This window comes from Periophthalmus magnuspinnatus, chromosome 14 (genome assembly GCF_009829125.3).
Source record: "Periophthalmus magnuspinnatus isolate fPerMag1 chromosome 14, fPerMag1.2.pri, whole genome shotgun sequence".
NCBI lineage: Eukaryota > Metazoa > Chordata > Actinopteri > Gobiiformes > Gobiidae > Periophthalmus > Periophthalmus magnuspinnatus.
Window position 1 is genome coordinate 5,580,252 of NC_047139.1, and position 19,034 is coordinate 5,599,285.

Here is a 19,034-nt window from a genome sequence, read left to right on the forward strand (position 1 = left end):
TCGACTGTGTATACGACAGTGGTACGCAGTTTAAACATGGTCCAAAGCTCTGAAAACTCGATTCTGCGTACTGTCACATGTGCTTGTATTCCTGTTTTCCACCTTTTTGTTGTTACCTTGACATTAAATAACAAGTCTGCATTATTTAGCAGACTAATTGAAATGCTGCAGTCTGTCCTTTGACACAATCTGCAAGTAATTACTGAAGTGTCCCAGGGTGTGTTGCACATTAAAGGAGAAATAGATTTGTGGTACATCTTGGGCAGGACGCGATGAACTAAATCGATATCTGTAATAATCGCTCTTTTGATGGAAATATAATGCTGCGTCGTCATTTTACATAGACATAGAACGTATTTCAGAGTGAACTGTTAGCTCCACCTAGGCCTATGTATTGTATTGTGTCAGTGGCATAGGTTAGTTTCAGTATTATTGTTCATTGTCGATATTTATGCCATCAATTTATCGTATTTCACAAGATGTTATCGTGACAGGCCTGAACTGAACCATGAAAGAGAAACAACTGTCTCGCTGGAAAGGTCACGAGCTGTTGTTTTACCATGGTTCTCATCCGACTATGTCCATCCATCCATTTTCTTCCGCTTATCCGAATCTATCAGTCTAAGCAGGGACTCCCAGACTTCACTCACCCCAGACACGTCGTCCAGCTCTTCCGGTGGCACCTCAAGGCGTTCCCAGGCCGGCCGAGAGACGTAGTCCCCTCAGCGTGTCCTGGGTCTTCCCCCTTGTTTGGTTCCTCTTGGTGGGACATGCCCTGAACACCTCCCCAGGGAGATGTCCAGGGAGGCATCCAGGACAAATGCTTGAGCTCAGCTGCTCCTTTCGACGTGGTGGAGCAGCACCTTTACACCGAGCTCCTCACCCCGCCTTTAAGGGAGCACCCAGCCGCCCAACTCATTTCGGCCTCTTGTATCCGCGATCTTGTCCTTTCGGTCATTACCCAGCGCTCATGACCATAGGTGAGGGTAGGAACGTAGATTGACCTGTAAATCGAGAAAATCCAACAATGTTTCTTCAGTAACCGAGTAATTATCTGCCCGAGCAAGTTGGTTCCACGTGGTTCTCCCCCAACATTATGTATAACCAACGTCATCCAGTCTCTTTTTGTCAATCGTTGCTTTTACGAGGGGTGACGGTAGCTCGGTTGGAGTGTTATCCACTGACCCACAGGTTGGCGGCTCGAATCCAGGTCCCACAAACGAATGCCGCTGCCGTGTCCTCAGGCGAGACACTTAACCCACCTCTCCCCCAGAGTCTGCGCACACTGGTGTATGAATGTGTGCGAGCGGTTTCTTGATGTAAAGCGCTTTGAAGAGTGGAAAAAGCGCTATATAAAAATGCAACCCCGACATATTGTAAATGTGTTCTAGTTCAAGAGCACGTGTTTGACCATTCACCAGACGCTCTTACATAGACGGCGTGCTTTCAAAGAGGGAACTTGTATTAATTAAAACGTATAGATAGAGAGAGTTATAATAATGGCTTGGGTAGAGAGTCCTACGGAAGATAAATCCACCTCCAGTCCCTCAGTGCTACATCGAAAGGCGACGTACAGGACACAAAACGAGCATATACTTGGGATTTGAACCGCCAAAATTCGGATTAAAGATTCCCCATTTCCCAACCATGTTTATATAAAAGCGTTGAGTAAAACTTTGACAGCGTGAGCGAACACTGCAATAACACACCGACTACTTTAAACCGCGATGTAGATGAAAACTTTATAAACTGCTTCTATGTTACTGACGTTGTTTGAGTGGAGCGGTTGAGGTTCCCTGTGTAATGTCTCATGGGGCAATAAAGCCACAGAACTGCAATAAACACAGCTTTTTATTAACTTCACTACTTTATGTTGTGGCCGATGAGAAGACGCGTCCTTCCCACAAAAAAAGCTCGTTTCTGGAATGAACTGATCTCGGAGTAGGCAAATCGCAATCGTATTTTTTGTTACGGATTCAGAAAAACGTTGATTTTTGAAGCTCGAGAACGTGAAGTAACTTTAAAATCAAACACAAACGAGCAGAAATATAATGTATACTTTGCCTGCAATGGTCCACAGTATGGCTTTTGACACGTATCTTGCATTTATTCAATTAAATGTGCTTTTATTGGTGAACAAAACTGACAAATCATGCGTTCCTTTCCACAGATCTCACCTGTAACTCAGCCCAATACTGTCAACTACTTTATTTGACTTTCTTTATCTATTTTGCACCGACCGCCCCGCAGAAATCCCTTGTTTCTCCACGCCAATAATGACCTTAATGAGATCTTTGGTTAGTGTTTTGCATCAGGCTGTGTTATAATCCGATCACATGTTTTCTGTGTTCTTCAGGGTCTTCTAACCTGATCCAATCCCACCTCTGAGCTCTGTGAATATATATTCTAGCCAGTACCGACCTTTTGATGCGGTAATGAACTGCTGCCATCGTAAATCACAGGCTAATTAAGCGCAGATTGGTGGAATAAATGGAATAAAAGGTGCATATAATTATCTCGGGGCGTTCTCAATGTGTGAGCGCTTAACGTGTATCTGCTTTGTACTAGGTTAGACTGGTTTCGGAGAGATTTTGGCCTGTATATTAGTACTACTGAGTCTGATTATGCTTTGGGTTTATGCCATGTTAGCGCTGTGCAGGAAAACAAATTTGTTTCTTTTTGTTTTGTTTGTTTTTTTATATGGAGATGTCCACAGCCAATTCTCTGGCTGTAAAAACACTTTGGAGGAAGAATATTGGCTATTTTATGTGTTCAGTGGTAACAATTAAAATTATGTATTTATTCTGTTTGGAAAATTAATATGGAAAGCAATTTTTATTTATTTTTAGTAAGATAAAAATAAATCAGATAAATAAAACAAAAATTATCTTGATCAATCAATGAGTAAAAAGAAAAAAACATGATTAAAACTGGACCAAACCAGCATTTGCACAGTTCATAATTGTCAGGGCTGGATGATGGAACAAAATAAATAAATAAAAAAAAAATAGAAAAAAAAAGAAAATAAATAATAATAATCCATCCATCCATCCATTTTCTTCCTCTTATCCGGGGCCGGGTCGCGGGGGCAGCAGTCTAAGCAGGGACTCCCAGACTTCCCTCACCCCGGACACGTCCTCCAGCTCCTCCGGTGGGACCCCAAGGCGTTCCCAGGCCAGCCGAGAGACATAGTCCCTCCAGCGTGTCCTGGGTCTTCCCCGGGGCCTCCTCCCGGTGGGACATGCCCAGAACACCTCCCTAGGGAGGCGTCCAGGAGGCATCCTGAGCAGATGCCCGAGCCACCTCAGCTGGTTCCTCTCAACGTGTAGGAGCAGCGGCTCTACTCCGAGCTCCTCCCGTGTGACCGAGCTCCTCACCCTATCCCTAAGGGTGCGCCCGGCCACTCTGCGGAGGAAGCCCATTTCAGCCGCTTGTATCCGCGATCTTGTCCTTTCGGTCATTACCCAAAGCTCATGACCATAGGTGAGGGTAGGAACGTAGATTGACCGGTAAATCGAGAGCTTCGCCTTCCGGCTCAGCTCCTTCTTTACCACAACGGACCGATACAGCGACCGCATCACTGCAGACGCTGCACCGATCCGCCTGTCAATCTCCCGCTCCATCCTTCCCTCACTCGTGAACAAGACCCCGAGATACTTGAACTCCTCCACTTGGGGCAGAGACTCACCACCCACCCGGAGAGAGCAAACCACCTTTTTCCGGTCGAGAACCATGGCCTCGGATTTGGAGGAGCTGATTCTCATCCCAGCCGCTTCACACTCGGCTGCAAACCGCCCCAGTGCCTGCTGCAGGTCCTGGCTCGAAGAAGCCATCAGGACAACATCATCTGCAAACAGCAGAGATGAAATCCTGTGGTTCCCAAACCAGGCCCCCTCCGGCCCCTGGCTGCGCCTAGAAATTCTGTCCATAAATATAATGAACAGAACCGGTGACAAAGGGCAGCCCTGGCGGAGTCCAACATGCACCGGGAACAGGTCTGACTTACTGCCGGCAATGCGAACACAGCTCCTGCTCCGGTCATACAGGGACCGGACAGCCCTTAGCAAAGAGCCCCGGACCCCATACTCCCAGAGCACCCCCCAAAGGACACCACGAGGGACACGGTCGAATGCCTTCTCCAGATCCACAAAACACATGTGGACTGGTTGGGCAAACTCCCATGAACCCTCGAGGACCCGATGGAGAGTATAGAGCTGGTCCAGTGTTCCACGACCAGGACGAAAACCACACTGCTCCTCCTGAATCCGAGTTTCGACTATCGGTCGGATTCTCCTCTCCAGTACCCTGGAATAGACCTTACCGGGAAGGCTGAGGAGTGTGATTCCCCTGTAATTGGAACACACCCTCCGGTCCCCCTTCTTATACAGAGGGACCACCACCCCGGTCTGCCATTCCACAGGTACTGTCCCCGACCGCCACGCGATGTTGCAGAGACGTGTCAGCCAAGACAGTCCCACAACATCCAGAGACTTGAGGTACTCAGGACGGATCTCGTCCACCCCCGGAGCCTTGCCACCGAGGAGCTTGCCAACCACCTCAGTGACTTCAGCCAGGGTGATGGACGAGTCCGCCTCTGGGTCCCCAGTTTCTGCTTCCTCCTCGGAAGACGTGACAGTGGGATTGAGGAGATCCTCAAAGTATTCCTTCCACCGCCCGACAACATCCCCAGTCGAAGTCAGCAGCTCTCCACCCGCACTGTAAACAGTGTTGGTGAAGCACTGCTTTCCCCTCCTGAGGCGTCGGACGGTTTGCCAGAATCTCTTTGAGGCCGTCCGATAGTCCTCCTCCATGGCCTCCCCTTAATAATAATAATACATTTGTTTATTTTCTTTTTTTTTTTTTTTAATTTTCTTTTTTTTTTTATTCTATCATCCGGCCCTGATAATTATGAACTGTGCAAATGCTGGTTTGATCGAAGCTTGATCCCATTTTTTTTTAAGTTCTTGTTCTGTCCTGTTTCTTTCTTCTTTTTTTTTTTTTTACCAGGGTTAAATCTTACTTTTAATCAAAAGGTTAGAAATAGTATAATCACGGTTTTGCCTTATTTATAGACGTCCATGTTACTAGCTTTGAATGACAAGTATTAATCCATTTAGATCTTACTAGTGTCACGATACTAAAACGTCTTAATCGATTTCAATACTAAGGAATGGACTTGATACCAATTCCGATACCACAATTAAAAGAAAAACAATACTTTCTTTAGACAATAGAATGTGATTTTCAACATTAAATCATAATACTTTCTTTTATAGTACCATCTGTGTAATTCCTGTGTGGTCCACGGGTGTATACTATATCTAGAGTCGATACTAGTTTTAGTATCGATTTTGTATCTCATTTTCGATACGTTTGACAGCTGTACTCTGAAGTCTGCAGCGTTGCAATGATAACGTAGTGTATATGCATTTAACATTGTATTCACATTGCAGGCAGCCTTCTGTAGCCGCCCCACTCCTCCCACCTCATGCTAATTCTTGGCAGCTCGATGCTAACAGAATATTAATTATGGCCCATGCATAATATTTGGTCTGTAGCCTTCTGTTGGAATCGTAATGCGCACACGGATGCACACGTTATGGAAAGCATGTCGTCGCTGTAAATGAGGGAGAAACTAGGTTGGCTAAGTCGATGGAGTCTTACGGCAAGATGTATCGCAATCGAATCGAAATTACAACAGTGGACACGATTGGATTTGTGCAACAACCGTGCCCGGGAACTGCAGTGTTAGCGTCGCTACTTCCTGTCCAATTCTGTCGCTACGGCTGCGTCCGAATGTCCACCCTTAACCCCTCATTTACTACATAGTTCTGCGCTCTTTATCAGACTGTAACGTGCCTCATTCACAGAGCGATTCACTATATTCGGGGAAAAAAAGTCCATTAAACTCCGATAAAACTTGATTTCTGTCATAAATAATGGTCAGATTGAACTGGCACAGAAGTATTTATGGACTAATAATAACCCTACACGTTTTTGTCAAGCTGGATCTCACGCAAACGGACGAATTTTTCTTGCTCTTTTAACAGTCCAGCCTAGGATACGCTAACAACTTTACACAGCAATGGTTTACTTAATTTATTTTAGAGTTTTATTCATAATCAGGGATCAACAGCGCAATAAACCAGCACTTCCATCTGCTTCATTCAGTCGTGTTGGGTCAAATTAAACACCTGTCTCTGTTTGCTGTCGTTTTCCCGGCTCTCGCAATGCATTGTGGTTCATATCGCCCAGTCTAGTGATCACCGATGCGCACTACTTTTCAAGGTGCATTGTGGGAAATTTTTAGTGCACGACTTTTTCACCAACTGGACATTCGGACACCGCTAAAAATGGCACGATCCCTAAGCAGTGCAGTAAAGTAGGGAGTAGTGTGGACATTTGGACACAGCCTATGAGTTTTTTGGTGAGTCTCGCTAAGAATAATACATATTTAATTAAAGATAAGATGGTGAAACATGTTAAAGACTAAACGAATGAGGTGAAAACTTCAGCAGAGGACACTTCGGTGTTTGTGTCTCAGTGCTAACGCTAAGGCATGACAAATACTGAAATAATCTACGTATAAAACAATCAAGTAGCCTTTACGTTAATCCACACAACAAAAGCATTCATCTGTTTGAGCTAGAATCGCACCATCAACTTGTGGGTCAGCGTTTGCATCGAAAGCGGGATTCGAACCGCCAACCTTCGGATCAGTGGAAAAAAACACTCCACACACGCCGACGGAGCAGCTGTCGTCTACTGTTTTAATTGTAATAGGTTGTTTTATTTTACATTTTATGCTTTTAATAAGAGTTAGCATTAGCAAATCACAAACACAGCAAGTATTTAAGTCGCATAATTCCCTCTACAAACAACATATTTTGTCTAATCGCGTCTAAAACTTGCAAATCGTGCAGTTTAGACCTCTACAAACGCGCTCTGAAATGCATGGGGTTCTTGGATCGGTTTAGCAGTTCAGATTTCAGTTAACGTTAATGCATCTGGTTGGTTTTAAAATGGGACTTTGAACAGAATCTTCTAATTAATATGCAAACCGCTAATCTGATTCAGCCCTAGTCTTAGTCAAGCTTTTATTTTTTTAATTTTTTGCCTAATTATTTGGGGATTTTAAAAGATTGTGTTGCATAATATGAGAAAGGAGAAATTACAGAGTGGATTGATTCTCACAAATACAAAACTTACTAGTACTTTTCTGTTGTTTTTGATGCATTTTGAGTCAAATATGGGTGGATCATTGAGATTTGACTAATGAGTAATTGCGTTTGCTAATGCCACGCCGCCTTTTAATTGATCAATCGACGCACAGGGCATGTCTTTAGTCGACCAAGAATTATTTTAGTCAATTATAACCTTAGAAAATATGACTTTGTGCTTGTATTTAGGTGTTTAATTGTGTTGATGTTTCAGTAATTTAGCGATTTAGGCCCTATTTGAACCCTCCTTACGGTTCATAGCAAAAGCCGAAGTTAAATCTGCCAAACCTATGGCCCTATACAACCTTTAATGGACCTACTATTGTTCTTTTTTGTTTATTTTGCAAGATAGACAAATAATAAAGAATGTGTGAATGAAACAAAACACAACTTTTAAAGCTCACAAGAGTCAGTTTTATTAACATGTCAGAAAACGTTGCTAACCTCTAGTTGTGTGATTTTGTTTCTAACTAAAGAAACAAAAGAGAACAATAGTAGGGCCATTAAAGGCTGAAACTGGAGACGATTGCTGTTAACTGTTCTTCATAAATATACAAAGACCTGATGCAAAACTATACCAAACAACTTCACAAACCTGATGCGATGTGCAGTAGTTTTGTTAGACGCATCGATTGTGTTGGGATAGCGCTCCGAAAGGGGAGTGACTTAGCACAGTGAGCAAAGGGAGGAGAGACTCAGAGCATCATAGATTTAAGGGAAACTTATAAAACAGGTAATACGTTGTTTTAGGCGAGTATTGCATTTTTAAATGAATAAAGGGTAACAAGGCAAGCAAAAAATTAGATGGTAAGATAATAATTTGTGTCAAATATTTGCAAGGTTAGTTAATAAAAAGTCACGCACTGGTCTTTAACTGTCTTTAACAATACCAAACTACATCTTCCTACTCATGCTGTTATATGATGCAGGCTCACTTACTGGTTTGGAAAATTGGCCGTTATTTTTTTAGCATTTCTGGAGCCGTTAGAAGAACATAATGACCTATTTTGACTTTGATAATGAGTTTGCTCTGCTGGTCATCTGGTCAGGCTGTGGGCATTTGGACAGTGCATCTGAAGTGGTTTTTGTTGTAGGTGTCAAAGCTGTGAAAGGAACAGTTACACAACAAAGGGCCACGTCAGCACTATATGACAACTTTATTTTATGACTTTTATTAGTCTTTATTAAGCTAGCTGTATGTGGTCTGTGGTCTTACCGGAGCTAAACCTGCAGATAGAGGACACGTACACATTTTTGTCATTCTCCATATTTGACCAGGCCTTGTGCGAAACCTCAGAACCTCCAAGAATCCACTCGCTGAGCTGTAGAGGCTGCACTAGCACTGACTAATGATTGGCTACAAGTTGCTGGGATTTACGTAGCAAGGATTCAGATCAGTGAGAGTCCTTTTTAGGTGTAAACCAACTGGATTTCAGCATTGGAACTGGCAACTGTTGTGGAATTTCTATAGTAAAAACCTTAAAAAATATAAAATCAACAGAGTAAGTTGTCTTGAATCAAAAACGTCTGGTTTATCAAATCAGTTGTGCGCACAATTGTCAAAAAGCTGTTGTCGCTAATAGTGTCGTCTCGCCCTCAGCTCACAAATAAACAGACGTACAGTGTGTTTATACCGTTAAAACAAAAGTACCAGTTTAGTCTAGTCCAGGTGGCTCGAGGTCGCTGGACACATCTCGTAGGCTAACACCCGTGCGTAATAACAGATAGTATCATGAAGGTTCGGTCAAAGAGATCCATAACAGTACGTGATGATACAAGTAAAGATTTAGGGTAAAAAATGCCATAACACAACCCAAATGAGAGATGTATAAATGGCACTTCATGTCCAATGTTTTTGTAATTCAGAATAAATCAGCGTTACAATTGTTATCAGTAAAATCTATATTTGATTTGAACATGTCTACGTCTTATCTGGAGATACTGATCAAGTTGAGTCAAGTTTATGAAATTTAAACTCTTAATCTTACACAGTTCCTTTTAAAAAAGCTTTAAAATAATGTGGCGAGATTAAATTCATCATTTTGTTTTACTTTTCTTTACATTCGTTCATTAAGACACAATTTAAGACCTAAATAAGCAAACATCTTGTGTACAGACCCAATAATATAAAAAGTTGTTCACATAATTACAGCCCAGAGCATTGCCGCTGTGTGTGGTTGGCTGTCCTAAAAAAAACTCTAACCTTAATCTCATGAGATTATCACCCAGTTTATGTCACAACATGGAGACGTCTGCTGAAGCGTTACATAAACATGACTTGGAAAAGGCGCCACATACTTTTATTTGGTTCAGTATGAATCTTTTGGAGCTTAACTTGTCCTTAGTTGTGAAATTCTGTTCATATTTGTTGTATATTTCAATAGAAAATGTTGATGCCTGGAGATTCCTGAGACGGCGCGACGAAATTTAAGTAGATATGACAAAAATGTGACAAAAATGAAGATAATGTGGCAATTCTACAGAAAAGTGCGAAAATGTGGCACGACATACGGCACAAATTAATACAACCCTCTTTATTTGAAATATTACACTGTTTGTTTCTATTATTTGTAGTCATCTCTTATGCAAAATCAGAAATAAATAAAAGAGATTAAAAAGACAGTCCAAATCTCCACACAACCATTTCAATATCTTTTCTTTTTTTGTTTCTTTTAAGATAACCCCAATCAGCTTCTAATAGAAAGTACTAGTATTCAAGTATTAGTAAATAAGTATCGTAATTTCGGACTACTAAGTGCACCTGAATATAAGCTGCACCAGCTAAATTTGAAAAGAAAATACATTTTTACATAAATATGTTACACTTAAATATAAGCCGCATGTTACAGATATGTTGTAGTGTGAGATATTTACACGTTTTGTTTTAATTTAAGATGCGCTTTTTTTTTTTTCAAACTGTCCCTGAAAATCGGCAGTACGGCACCAACACGGGATGAACACACCTGCATGTTTTTTCCTCCTTTTTACATTGACTAAGTTCTGGCTCTATTTCCTTCTTCGATGCTGAGCTTACGTGCAGTGGCTCTATTTCCTTCTTTGATGCTGAGCTTACGTGCAGTGGCTCTATTTCCTCTTTGATGCTGAGCTTACGTGCAGTGGCTCTATTTCCTTCTTTGATGCTGAGCTTACGTGCAGTGGCTCTATTTCCTTCTTTGATGCTGAGCTTACGTGCAGTGGCTCTATTTCCTTCTTTGTCGCCAGATCCATTGCCTTTATCTTAAAAGCTGCATTATTTTCATTTCTTTGTGTGTTTTCCATGATGAGGCTGTGGCGTGATGCGCAAAATTTGTTCAAAATCAAAACTAGTGTATTCTTCAGCGCGTAATCTTTCCCCACGTCTGTCTCACTTTTGCGTTTACTGCTAGAGAGCGCCCCCCGTTGACCGTTTGAAAAATCTGTAAACGAGCCACATCATTGTATAAGCTGCAGGGTTGAAATCGTGGGAAAAAAGAAGCTGGTTACAGTCCGAAATCTCATTTTTAATACTAGCTAGACAGGATATCTTTGCGTTTCTTGGTGTTTTATTTATCTTTTCCTATGTATCGTGTTTTCTGTGTATTTGTTGACTTTTATGTGAAGCCCTTTGGTCAGCTGAAGTTGTTTTTTTTAAATGTTCTCTATAAATAAAGTTGAATTGAATTGAAAAAAAGCAAAATGACTTGTATTTGTCCTGGAGAAAATGCTGTTGTTGTAGGTCCTGTAACTGTAAATACATATAAATGAACACGTACACTCTCTTTTATTGTACATTGGCCCCTCACAGTTGTATCGGTGATGCTCAGCTGGTGCGGCGGTGTACATTAACACGCATGATCAAACCGCACACGGAAAACATAATTACATGTAAAGGCCTGTCACCTGCGTAATCTCATATTTGCCATCTGTAATGTTGACGTGTGTCGTTTTATGCTCCAAATGGGAACAAATTAGCGGAGTTCTTTTTATTATTTCTATGATTTAAACATTATCAGCATGTCTCAAATCGTAAACATGTCTTGGCTTGTGTGTGATATGAAATGCAGGGTTCAACTTTGAAATGGTACGATTACGTTAAGGCGAGCCATGTGTTTACGAATGCTACGCTAATGCCACGTTTAACATTTCAGTTTGCGTCAGTACAGGTCACAGTGATTGGAAACAAAGAGCTGAACAGTGAGTTAAGTGTTTATAACAGAAAAAAAAGAGTTTATAACAAGCATCCTGGTATTTAAATCACTAGCTTCTCCAATAACGGAATTGCCTTATGAAATTGAAGCAAAGTACAGCCTAAAATACTTTTACTTGAGACAATACCTGTGTAATCCCTCAGTTGTCAAGGTCGCAAAATATCATCGCAAAAGAAAATTTATTTGTAGGCTGGGTCTGTTATGTGCCTGAGTCCTACTTGGCGTAGTCTTTCAAGCCCCTCATATGTGATTTCACACCTATTAGCATGCTGGCTAGCCCTGTTCTCTTTGTTTCCTTTGTTTGCTTTGGGTCTTGGAAGGGAATAGATGATGTCTGAGGCCCACGCTTCTTTAGAATTTTCTGAGTTTCTGACATAGAGCTTCTATTTTGAACGACATTGTGGGTACGTGATGTGAAGTTTGACTAGTAGAGACTGTAGAACTGTAGACTTCCAGTCATTTGGTCAATTTATCAGACCCAGTCGACCAATATTTTTAGTAGTCCACATATTACTTTATTTAGAGAATGGTTTAGTTTATATGGGAGTGTGAGTGAGCTTAAGATTTTGGGGTATTCATATGTAAAAAGGCAGATTGTGTTGTTTTGTTTTTTTGTCTTTGTTTTTTTCTTACATAAATATATTTTTCCCTCAAACTCCTATGCAGTAATAGTCTTGTTACTGCAGTTTGGGGCAGATACAGAAAAACCTAATGCACCAACTTCACCCATAACTTGTTTGAACTAAAAGCCCAGAGCCCAATAATTGCAGATGGGAATTAAATCAATTTTAGAAGTTATATAATTCCTTATTTTGCCCCATGTTTTTAAGTTTAAAGTTTGAACAATGCAATACAACAAGGTGCACGTTATAAGGAGGGTTTGAATGTAATTATAAACACATAAATTGCATAAATTAGCTGCATCGTATGTAATCAGGCCTCAGTTCCACTGATTTCTTTTTTTTTTTTTTCCTTTTTTTTGGTCAATAATCGCAAATAATCGTACAATTGCAGTATTTTTCCTCACAATAATCATAACTCAAAAATGCGATGAAAATTTGTGACATCCATAGGGTAGATGCATAGAAAAACATAATGGAGCTCATCAGTGACCGCCCACCCTGCTCTGGAACTAAATTTGACATTAATTTCTCTTACAGACTTTCTGAAAAAAACAAAAACAAATAATAAAAAAAACAATAACCTGTATATTAAAAGTTTAAAATCTTGCTCAGGGATAATCATCTATGTGGTAACTAATGACCACAAGAGCTATAGTTTTATTTAAAATCTGTTTCTGAAACTTTATAAAACATGAGGTTATTAGCACATTTAGCAGAATTTTGAATTTTTTTTCCCCCTTAAAATCACTGCATTCTGGATATTAGTTAGCATGTAGCTGGTTAGCCTCCATAATGCCGTTGAACTCTTAATTTTTTACATTTTTCCCAAAGTCTATGGGAAAAATGAATGGAAAATTTGCTTCTGCAGACGGTCACTGCGGCCACAGCCCTGGTTTAGTTGATTAATCGATCGGTCTTTAGTCGACTACAGCCTTAATAAAATGTTTTTGACTTATTTATAGCAGAAGTTATTTTCAAAAGTAGCACTTGTAAATTCATAATCAAGGTTACTTTTTAAAAATATTTGAACAAAAGTGTAGTTTGATGTTAGCTAACTTCTTCTTGCCTGTTCTCTTCTGTGCAGCTCCTTCCAAAACGACGACGATGACGAGGTTTCCAACAAAACCTGGGTGCTGACCCCCAAAGTGTACGAGAGCGATGTCACCCACATCCTCAACGGCCTCCTGGACGGCTACGACAACAAGCTGCGCCCGGACATCGGAGGTGAGTGTCACTTCTGCTTAAATCATAGTCGTGCCGGAGGTTTAGCTGCAGAATGCTTTACCAAAAAGGCTATCGTCTGTCATTAGTTAATAACATGGTGACACTTTATAAAAGCGATTAGCCTTAATAAAGCGTGAAGACTTCATTGTTAAAAGTTAATAGTTGATCACTTGATAATGTGACAAATTAACTAACCATAGAACCTGAACAGAATGTGCGCACATGATTATGGAGACACAGACCCAGCTTTTTTAGTTTTGATACCAATATCGATACTATATAAAAATGGACCACGAGTCCCAAATAAAGATGAATTGAACTGAATATAGCTTGAAGAAAATGAAGCTCATTGAGGCTAGCAGTTATAGCGGCTAATTTGGACCTCTTCCCACAAGTATCATAGCAACCAAAGAACCAATCCAGAGCGAGGCTGTTGAAGGTAACGCCCCTTCCCGCCCCGCACGACTGATTTAGCAGGGAGCAGGCGCTTAGCAACGCTGTCAATCAAACCTGTTGCTAACGCTACCATGAGCGGCGCCTGAGTTGTTTGTTATTAATGTTCATATCTTGATTTACAGGCACAATAACGAAATAAATGTAGAGTAGAGTGAGTTAATACGAATATTTTAAGACAAAAAAATGAAAATGACGAGGCTCACAGCAGCAGCATCAACCGATACCAATGCAGACGAAAAATAACATTATATTTCCTTAAACCAAAATGAGTACAAGTGTTATTTAGTTGTTATTTATCCCTCAAGTAACTAAAGAACAGCTTTGTGTAAGTAAAAATTCAGACTTTCTGGGGTAACTACGATCAGTAAAGAGTCTTATTACGTCAGTCCAACCAACCGTTATTTGGAAACTGATATCCGATCCAGTAAATACTTCTGGATCTGCATCTGCGTCTTTGTTAATGCTTAAGGTCGCTTGACAATTTGTAACATTATTAATTCTCCACTCACGCTTTGCTGAGTAAAGGTGGCTGCCATTTTGTCCCATCGGTCGTCATTGTGCCGCAGCAGTTTAGATCACTAATCGCTCTAAACACACAAAACTGGTCTGCCCTTTTACACAAAAGCAGTGCACTTTCAATCTGCAAAAACACGTGAAATACTCGAGTGAAAAGCAGCAGTGTGGCGTCATTTATTTATACAAGGACTCAGAGAAAGACAGAGAGGGATAGAAACATGTGCATCTAAAACACAGACATTTTAAGCTCAGTTCAATCTCAAATCTGTTTTCACTGTTCAGTTAAAACGCTTTAGCCTCACTCCCATATTTATTAAAGGCATTGTACTTGTTTTTTATTTTATTTTTGCACGTGAACAAAATAAGACAGGAGGTTTTGTTGTTTGTGGAGGAAAATAAAAAAAAAAACATGTCGACCTTCGTTAGTTGTCGATCGTGTCCATTCAAACTGTGATTTCATTTTGATGCTGCAGCTTCTGTTACTGAACACTGAGGAACGACTGGACACACATCTCTCACTTTCTTTCTCTCTATCTCCTGTTTTCTCTCCCTCTCTCCCCCTTTCTCTCTACCTATCACTTTCCCTCCCTCTTTCTTGATGGGTAAATGACTACACAAGTATCTCTCCCCATCTTTCTCTTCATCTCTCTTTCTCTCGATCTCTCCCCCTCTTTCTCTTCATCTCTTTCTCTCTATCTCTGCCCCTCTTTCTCTTCATCTCTCTTTCTCTCTATCTCTCCCCCTCTTTCTCTTCATCTGTCTTTCTCTCTATCTATCCCTCACTTTCTCTATCTCTCTCCTTCTCTCTCAATTTCTCCCTCCCTCTCTCTCGATGGGTGAATGAGTGTAGACATATATAGACATATGCATCTCTCTCTACCTCTCCCTCTCTGCCCTCTCTCTCTCTTTCTCTTTATTTCTCTTTCTCTCTCTCCCTCTTTCTATCTATCACTCACTTTCTCTCCCTCTCTCCCTCTCTCAATTTCTCCCTCTCTCTCTTGATGGGTGAATGACTGCAGACATACAGTATCTCTCTCTCTCTCTGCCCCCCTTCCTCTTTCTCTCCTATCTCTTACCTTCTCTCTCTCTCTCTATCCCTCACTTTCTCTATCTCCCTCCCTCTCTCTAACTCTCTCCCTCCCTCTCTCTTGATGGGTGAATGACTGCAGACATATGGCATCTCTCTCTCCCTCTCTGCCCCCTCCATCCTCTTTAACTTTCTCTCTGTCTGTCCCTCTCTTTTTCTCCCTTCCTCTTGATGGATGAGTGACTGTAGACGCACAACATATCTCTCGCTTTCTCTCTCTCTTCGTCTCTCAAATTTTTTCTCTCTCCTCCTTTTCCTCTCTTTCTGCCTGTTGATAGGTGAATGGATGTAAACACATGGCATATCTCTCGCTTTCTCCTCTTCTCTGTCTCTCTCTTGCTCTGTCACTTTGTGTCTAACCCCCTCCTCTCACTTTTATCCCTCTCTCTCTCCCTCCTTCTCTCTTTCTCCGGTCCGTCACGGTGCTGGAGTTGCTCTAAACAGACAGGAGTCCACTCGGCTTCATCCTGACGGACAGCTGAGAGCGCTCCATTCTCCTCCTCCTCTTCCTCTGTTACATACATCCTTCCTTTTCTCTCTCTTTGTCTCTCTCAGCCTCTTAATGGGTGAATGAGTGTAGACACATGACATACCTTTCTCTTCCTCTTTTTCCCTCTGTCACTCTCTCTTTGCCTCTTTATGGATGAATAACTGAAGACACACGGCACATCTCTCTCTCACTCTCTTTCTCTCCCTCATTCTCTCTTTGCCTCTTGATGGGCGAATGACTTTGGACACATGACATATATCTCGCTTTCTCTCACTTTGTCTCTCACCTCCCCATTCTCCACTTTCTCTCTCCCTCTCCCCTTCTCTCACTTTGTCTGTTACCTCCCCATTCTCACTTTCTCTCTCCCTCTCTTTCTCTCTCTGCCTCTTTATGGGTGAATGTCTGTAGATGCATAAAATATCTTTCCCCCTCTCTTTCTCCTCTTACTCTTCCTCCCTCTCTTCTCTCTCTTCTTTATGGATGAACAACTGTAGAAACATGACATATCTCTCTCCCTCTCTTCCTCCCTCTCTTCTTCCCTCTCTTCTTTATGGGTGAATGACAGTAGACACATGACATATCTCTCTCCTTCTTTCTCTCTCTCTTCCTCCCTTTCTTTCTCACCCTCTCTTCTTCTTTATGGGTGAAGAACAGTAGACACATGACATATCTCTCCCCCTCTCTTTCTCTCTCTTCCCCCCTCTCTTTCTCATTCTCTTCCTCCTTCTCTTCTTTATGGGTGAATGACTGTAGACACATGACATCGCTCTTTCTCTCTCTCTTTCTCCCTCTCTTCCTCCTTTTCTTCTTTGAGTGGATGACTAGACACATGACATATCTCTTTCCCTCTCTTCCTCCCTCTCTCCTCTCTTCCTCCTTCGAGGAACGACTGTAGACACATGACATATCTCTCTGTCTCTCTTCCTCCCTCTCTTCCTCCTTCTCTTCTTTATGGGTGAACGACTGTAGACACATGACATCGCTCTTTCTCTCTCTCTTCCTCCTTCTCTTCTTCTTTATGGGTGAACGACTGCAGACACATGACGTATCTCTTTCCCTCTCTTCCTCCCTCTCTTCCTCCCTCTCTTCCTCCTTCTCCTTTATGGGTGAATGACAGTAGACACATGACATATCTCTTTCCCTCTCTTCCTCCCTCTCTTCCTCCCTCTCTTTATGGGTGAACGACTGCAGACACATGACATATCCCTCTGTTTCTCTCCCTCCTTCTCTCTTTCTCCCTCTCTTCCTCCCTCTCTTCCTCCCTCTCTTTATGGGTGAACGACTGTAGACACATGACATCGCTCTTTCTCTCTCTCTCTTCCTCCTCTTCTTCTTTATGGGTGAACGACTGCAGACACATGACATATCTCTTTCCCTCTCTTCCTCCCTCTCTATGGGTGAACGACTGCAGACACATGACATATCCCTCTGTTTCTCTCCCTCCTTCTCTCTTTCTCCCTCTCTTCCTCCTTCTCTTCTTCTTTATGGGTGAACGACTGCAGACACATGACATATCCCTCTGTTTCTCTCCCTCCTTCTCTCTTTCTCCCTCTCTTCCTCCTTCTCTTCTTCTTTATGGGTGAACGACTGCAGACACATGACATATCCCTCTGTTTCTCTCCTTCCTTCTCTCTTCCTCCCTCTCTTCCTCCCTCTCTTCCTCCCTCTCTTCTTTATGGGTGAACGGCTGCAGACACATGACATATCCCTCTCTTTCTCTCCCTCCTTCTCTCTTTCTCCGGTCCGTCACGGTGCTGGAGTTGCTCTAAACAGACAGGAGTCCACTCGGCTTCATCCTGACGGACAGCGGTGTTCTCTCCGGCCCCGCTCCTCCTCTTCCTCCTCCTCTTCCTCCGTGGCACATATCCCTATCCCGACATCCATCTGCGAGTGGGAAATGGACAGGTGCTTAGAGTCCATGAATGCTTGATTTACGGGGCCAGTATTTCTGCAGAAAAGCGTTTTATGGACGGGCCTGTCACGTATAGTCGTAAGGAGAAGACGTATTACAGCGCGGACTGAACGGTCTTTTCATGGAGTTCAGAGCCGAGTTTTCTCCTAAAATAAGTATGATATAGACTCGCTTCATACGACTCCAGACGACCGCCTCCATATTTTTTCTGCGCTTGTTTCTCTATTTCAATCCGTCTTCTCTACGTAGATTTAACTGGAGAGACTATTTTTTTCTTGGACACTTGTGAGTGTTGTGTTGTGATTAGATTTGTGTTAGGATTCTGTTCAAAGTTCATTTTAAAGGTGTAGAATGTAACTTTTCTGGTGGAGAGTTTGCTGTCTGCATGTCTGTCAGTGCGATATTTTGCTGAAGTAAATATAGACAATAAACCAGGGGTGTCCAAACTATGACCCCGGGGCCAAATGCGGCCCTCAGACCAATTTTTAATGGCCCTCAGGCTTCAGTTGAACTGGCCCAATTGATCATAATCACTACTTTTTACGGCAAATTTGAGTAATCCTACCAATATAACCTAAATAACATCTCATTGCATTGTCATACAGACCTAATATTAATATTTCAAGCCTTATTTAAAGTATGAAGTCAAACTATGTTAAATGCACCATCTGAATAATCTACTGTTGACAACTGTTTTTTTGGCCCTCCATGTTGAATATTTTTAAATATATGGCCCTCGGTGGAAAGAGTTTGGGCAACCCTGCGATAAACAATAAGATTTAAACCACAAAAACTATTCTGAATCTAAAAAAATCATCAGCTGCAATAAATAAACAACAGAACGAAACATGTTAGCACTTGGTTTGCATCTGTAATAAGTCATACGAGTGATTTAGTAGTATATGTTTACATAACACCACATGGTAATATCACAGTACATGTAACGTGAAATCAGATTATCATTTTAGTATCCGAATCGGTATAAGTCTTTTCCTTAGTATCTGAATCGAGTAACACTAGTTAGAAATACATATTGCTATTGCATTGGTTTACAGAAATATTACTATAACTGGTCCCTCTGGTGGTTATCGCATTTCAAAAACCCAAAAAATCACCATAATGACGTGTCAAAAGCTAACAAACCAATCGAAAGTATCGCTCGGCCAATCCCCCTCTTCTCGCTGTGCTTAGATAACCCTTCGTTTGAGGGAACCATGGGACTCGCTAATGAACCGAACCCTCACATAAAACACTTCAACACATCCAAATCATGTTTATGCTCAAGTATTCCGTCTATATTCTGTACTATGTTCCCCGTA

General features: G+C 41.7%; 1 protein-coding gene across 2 annotated transcripts in view; it reads left to right on the top strand.

The window, feature by feature from the left end:
* Positions 1-19,034, top strand: part of gabrg2 (gamma-aminobutyric acid type A receptor subunit gamma2) — a 149,766-nt gene that overhangs the window by 17,510 nt on the left and 113,222 nt on the right. For both annotated transcript variants that reach the window (XM_033978917.2, XM_033978916.2), the window contains exon 2: positions 13,115-13,254. In XM_033978917.2, the coding sequence (XP_033834808.1) occupies positions 13,115-13,254 (140 nt within the window). The remainder of the gene's footprint in view (positions 1-13,114; positions 13,255-19,034) is intronic.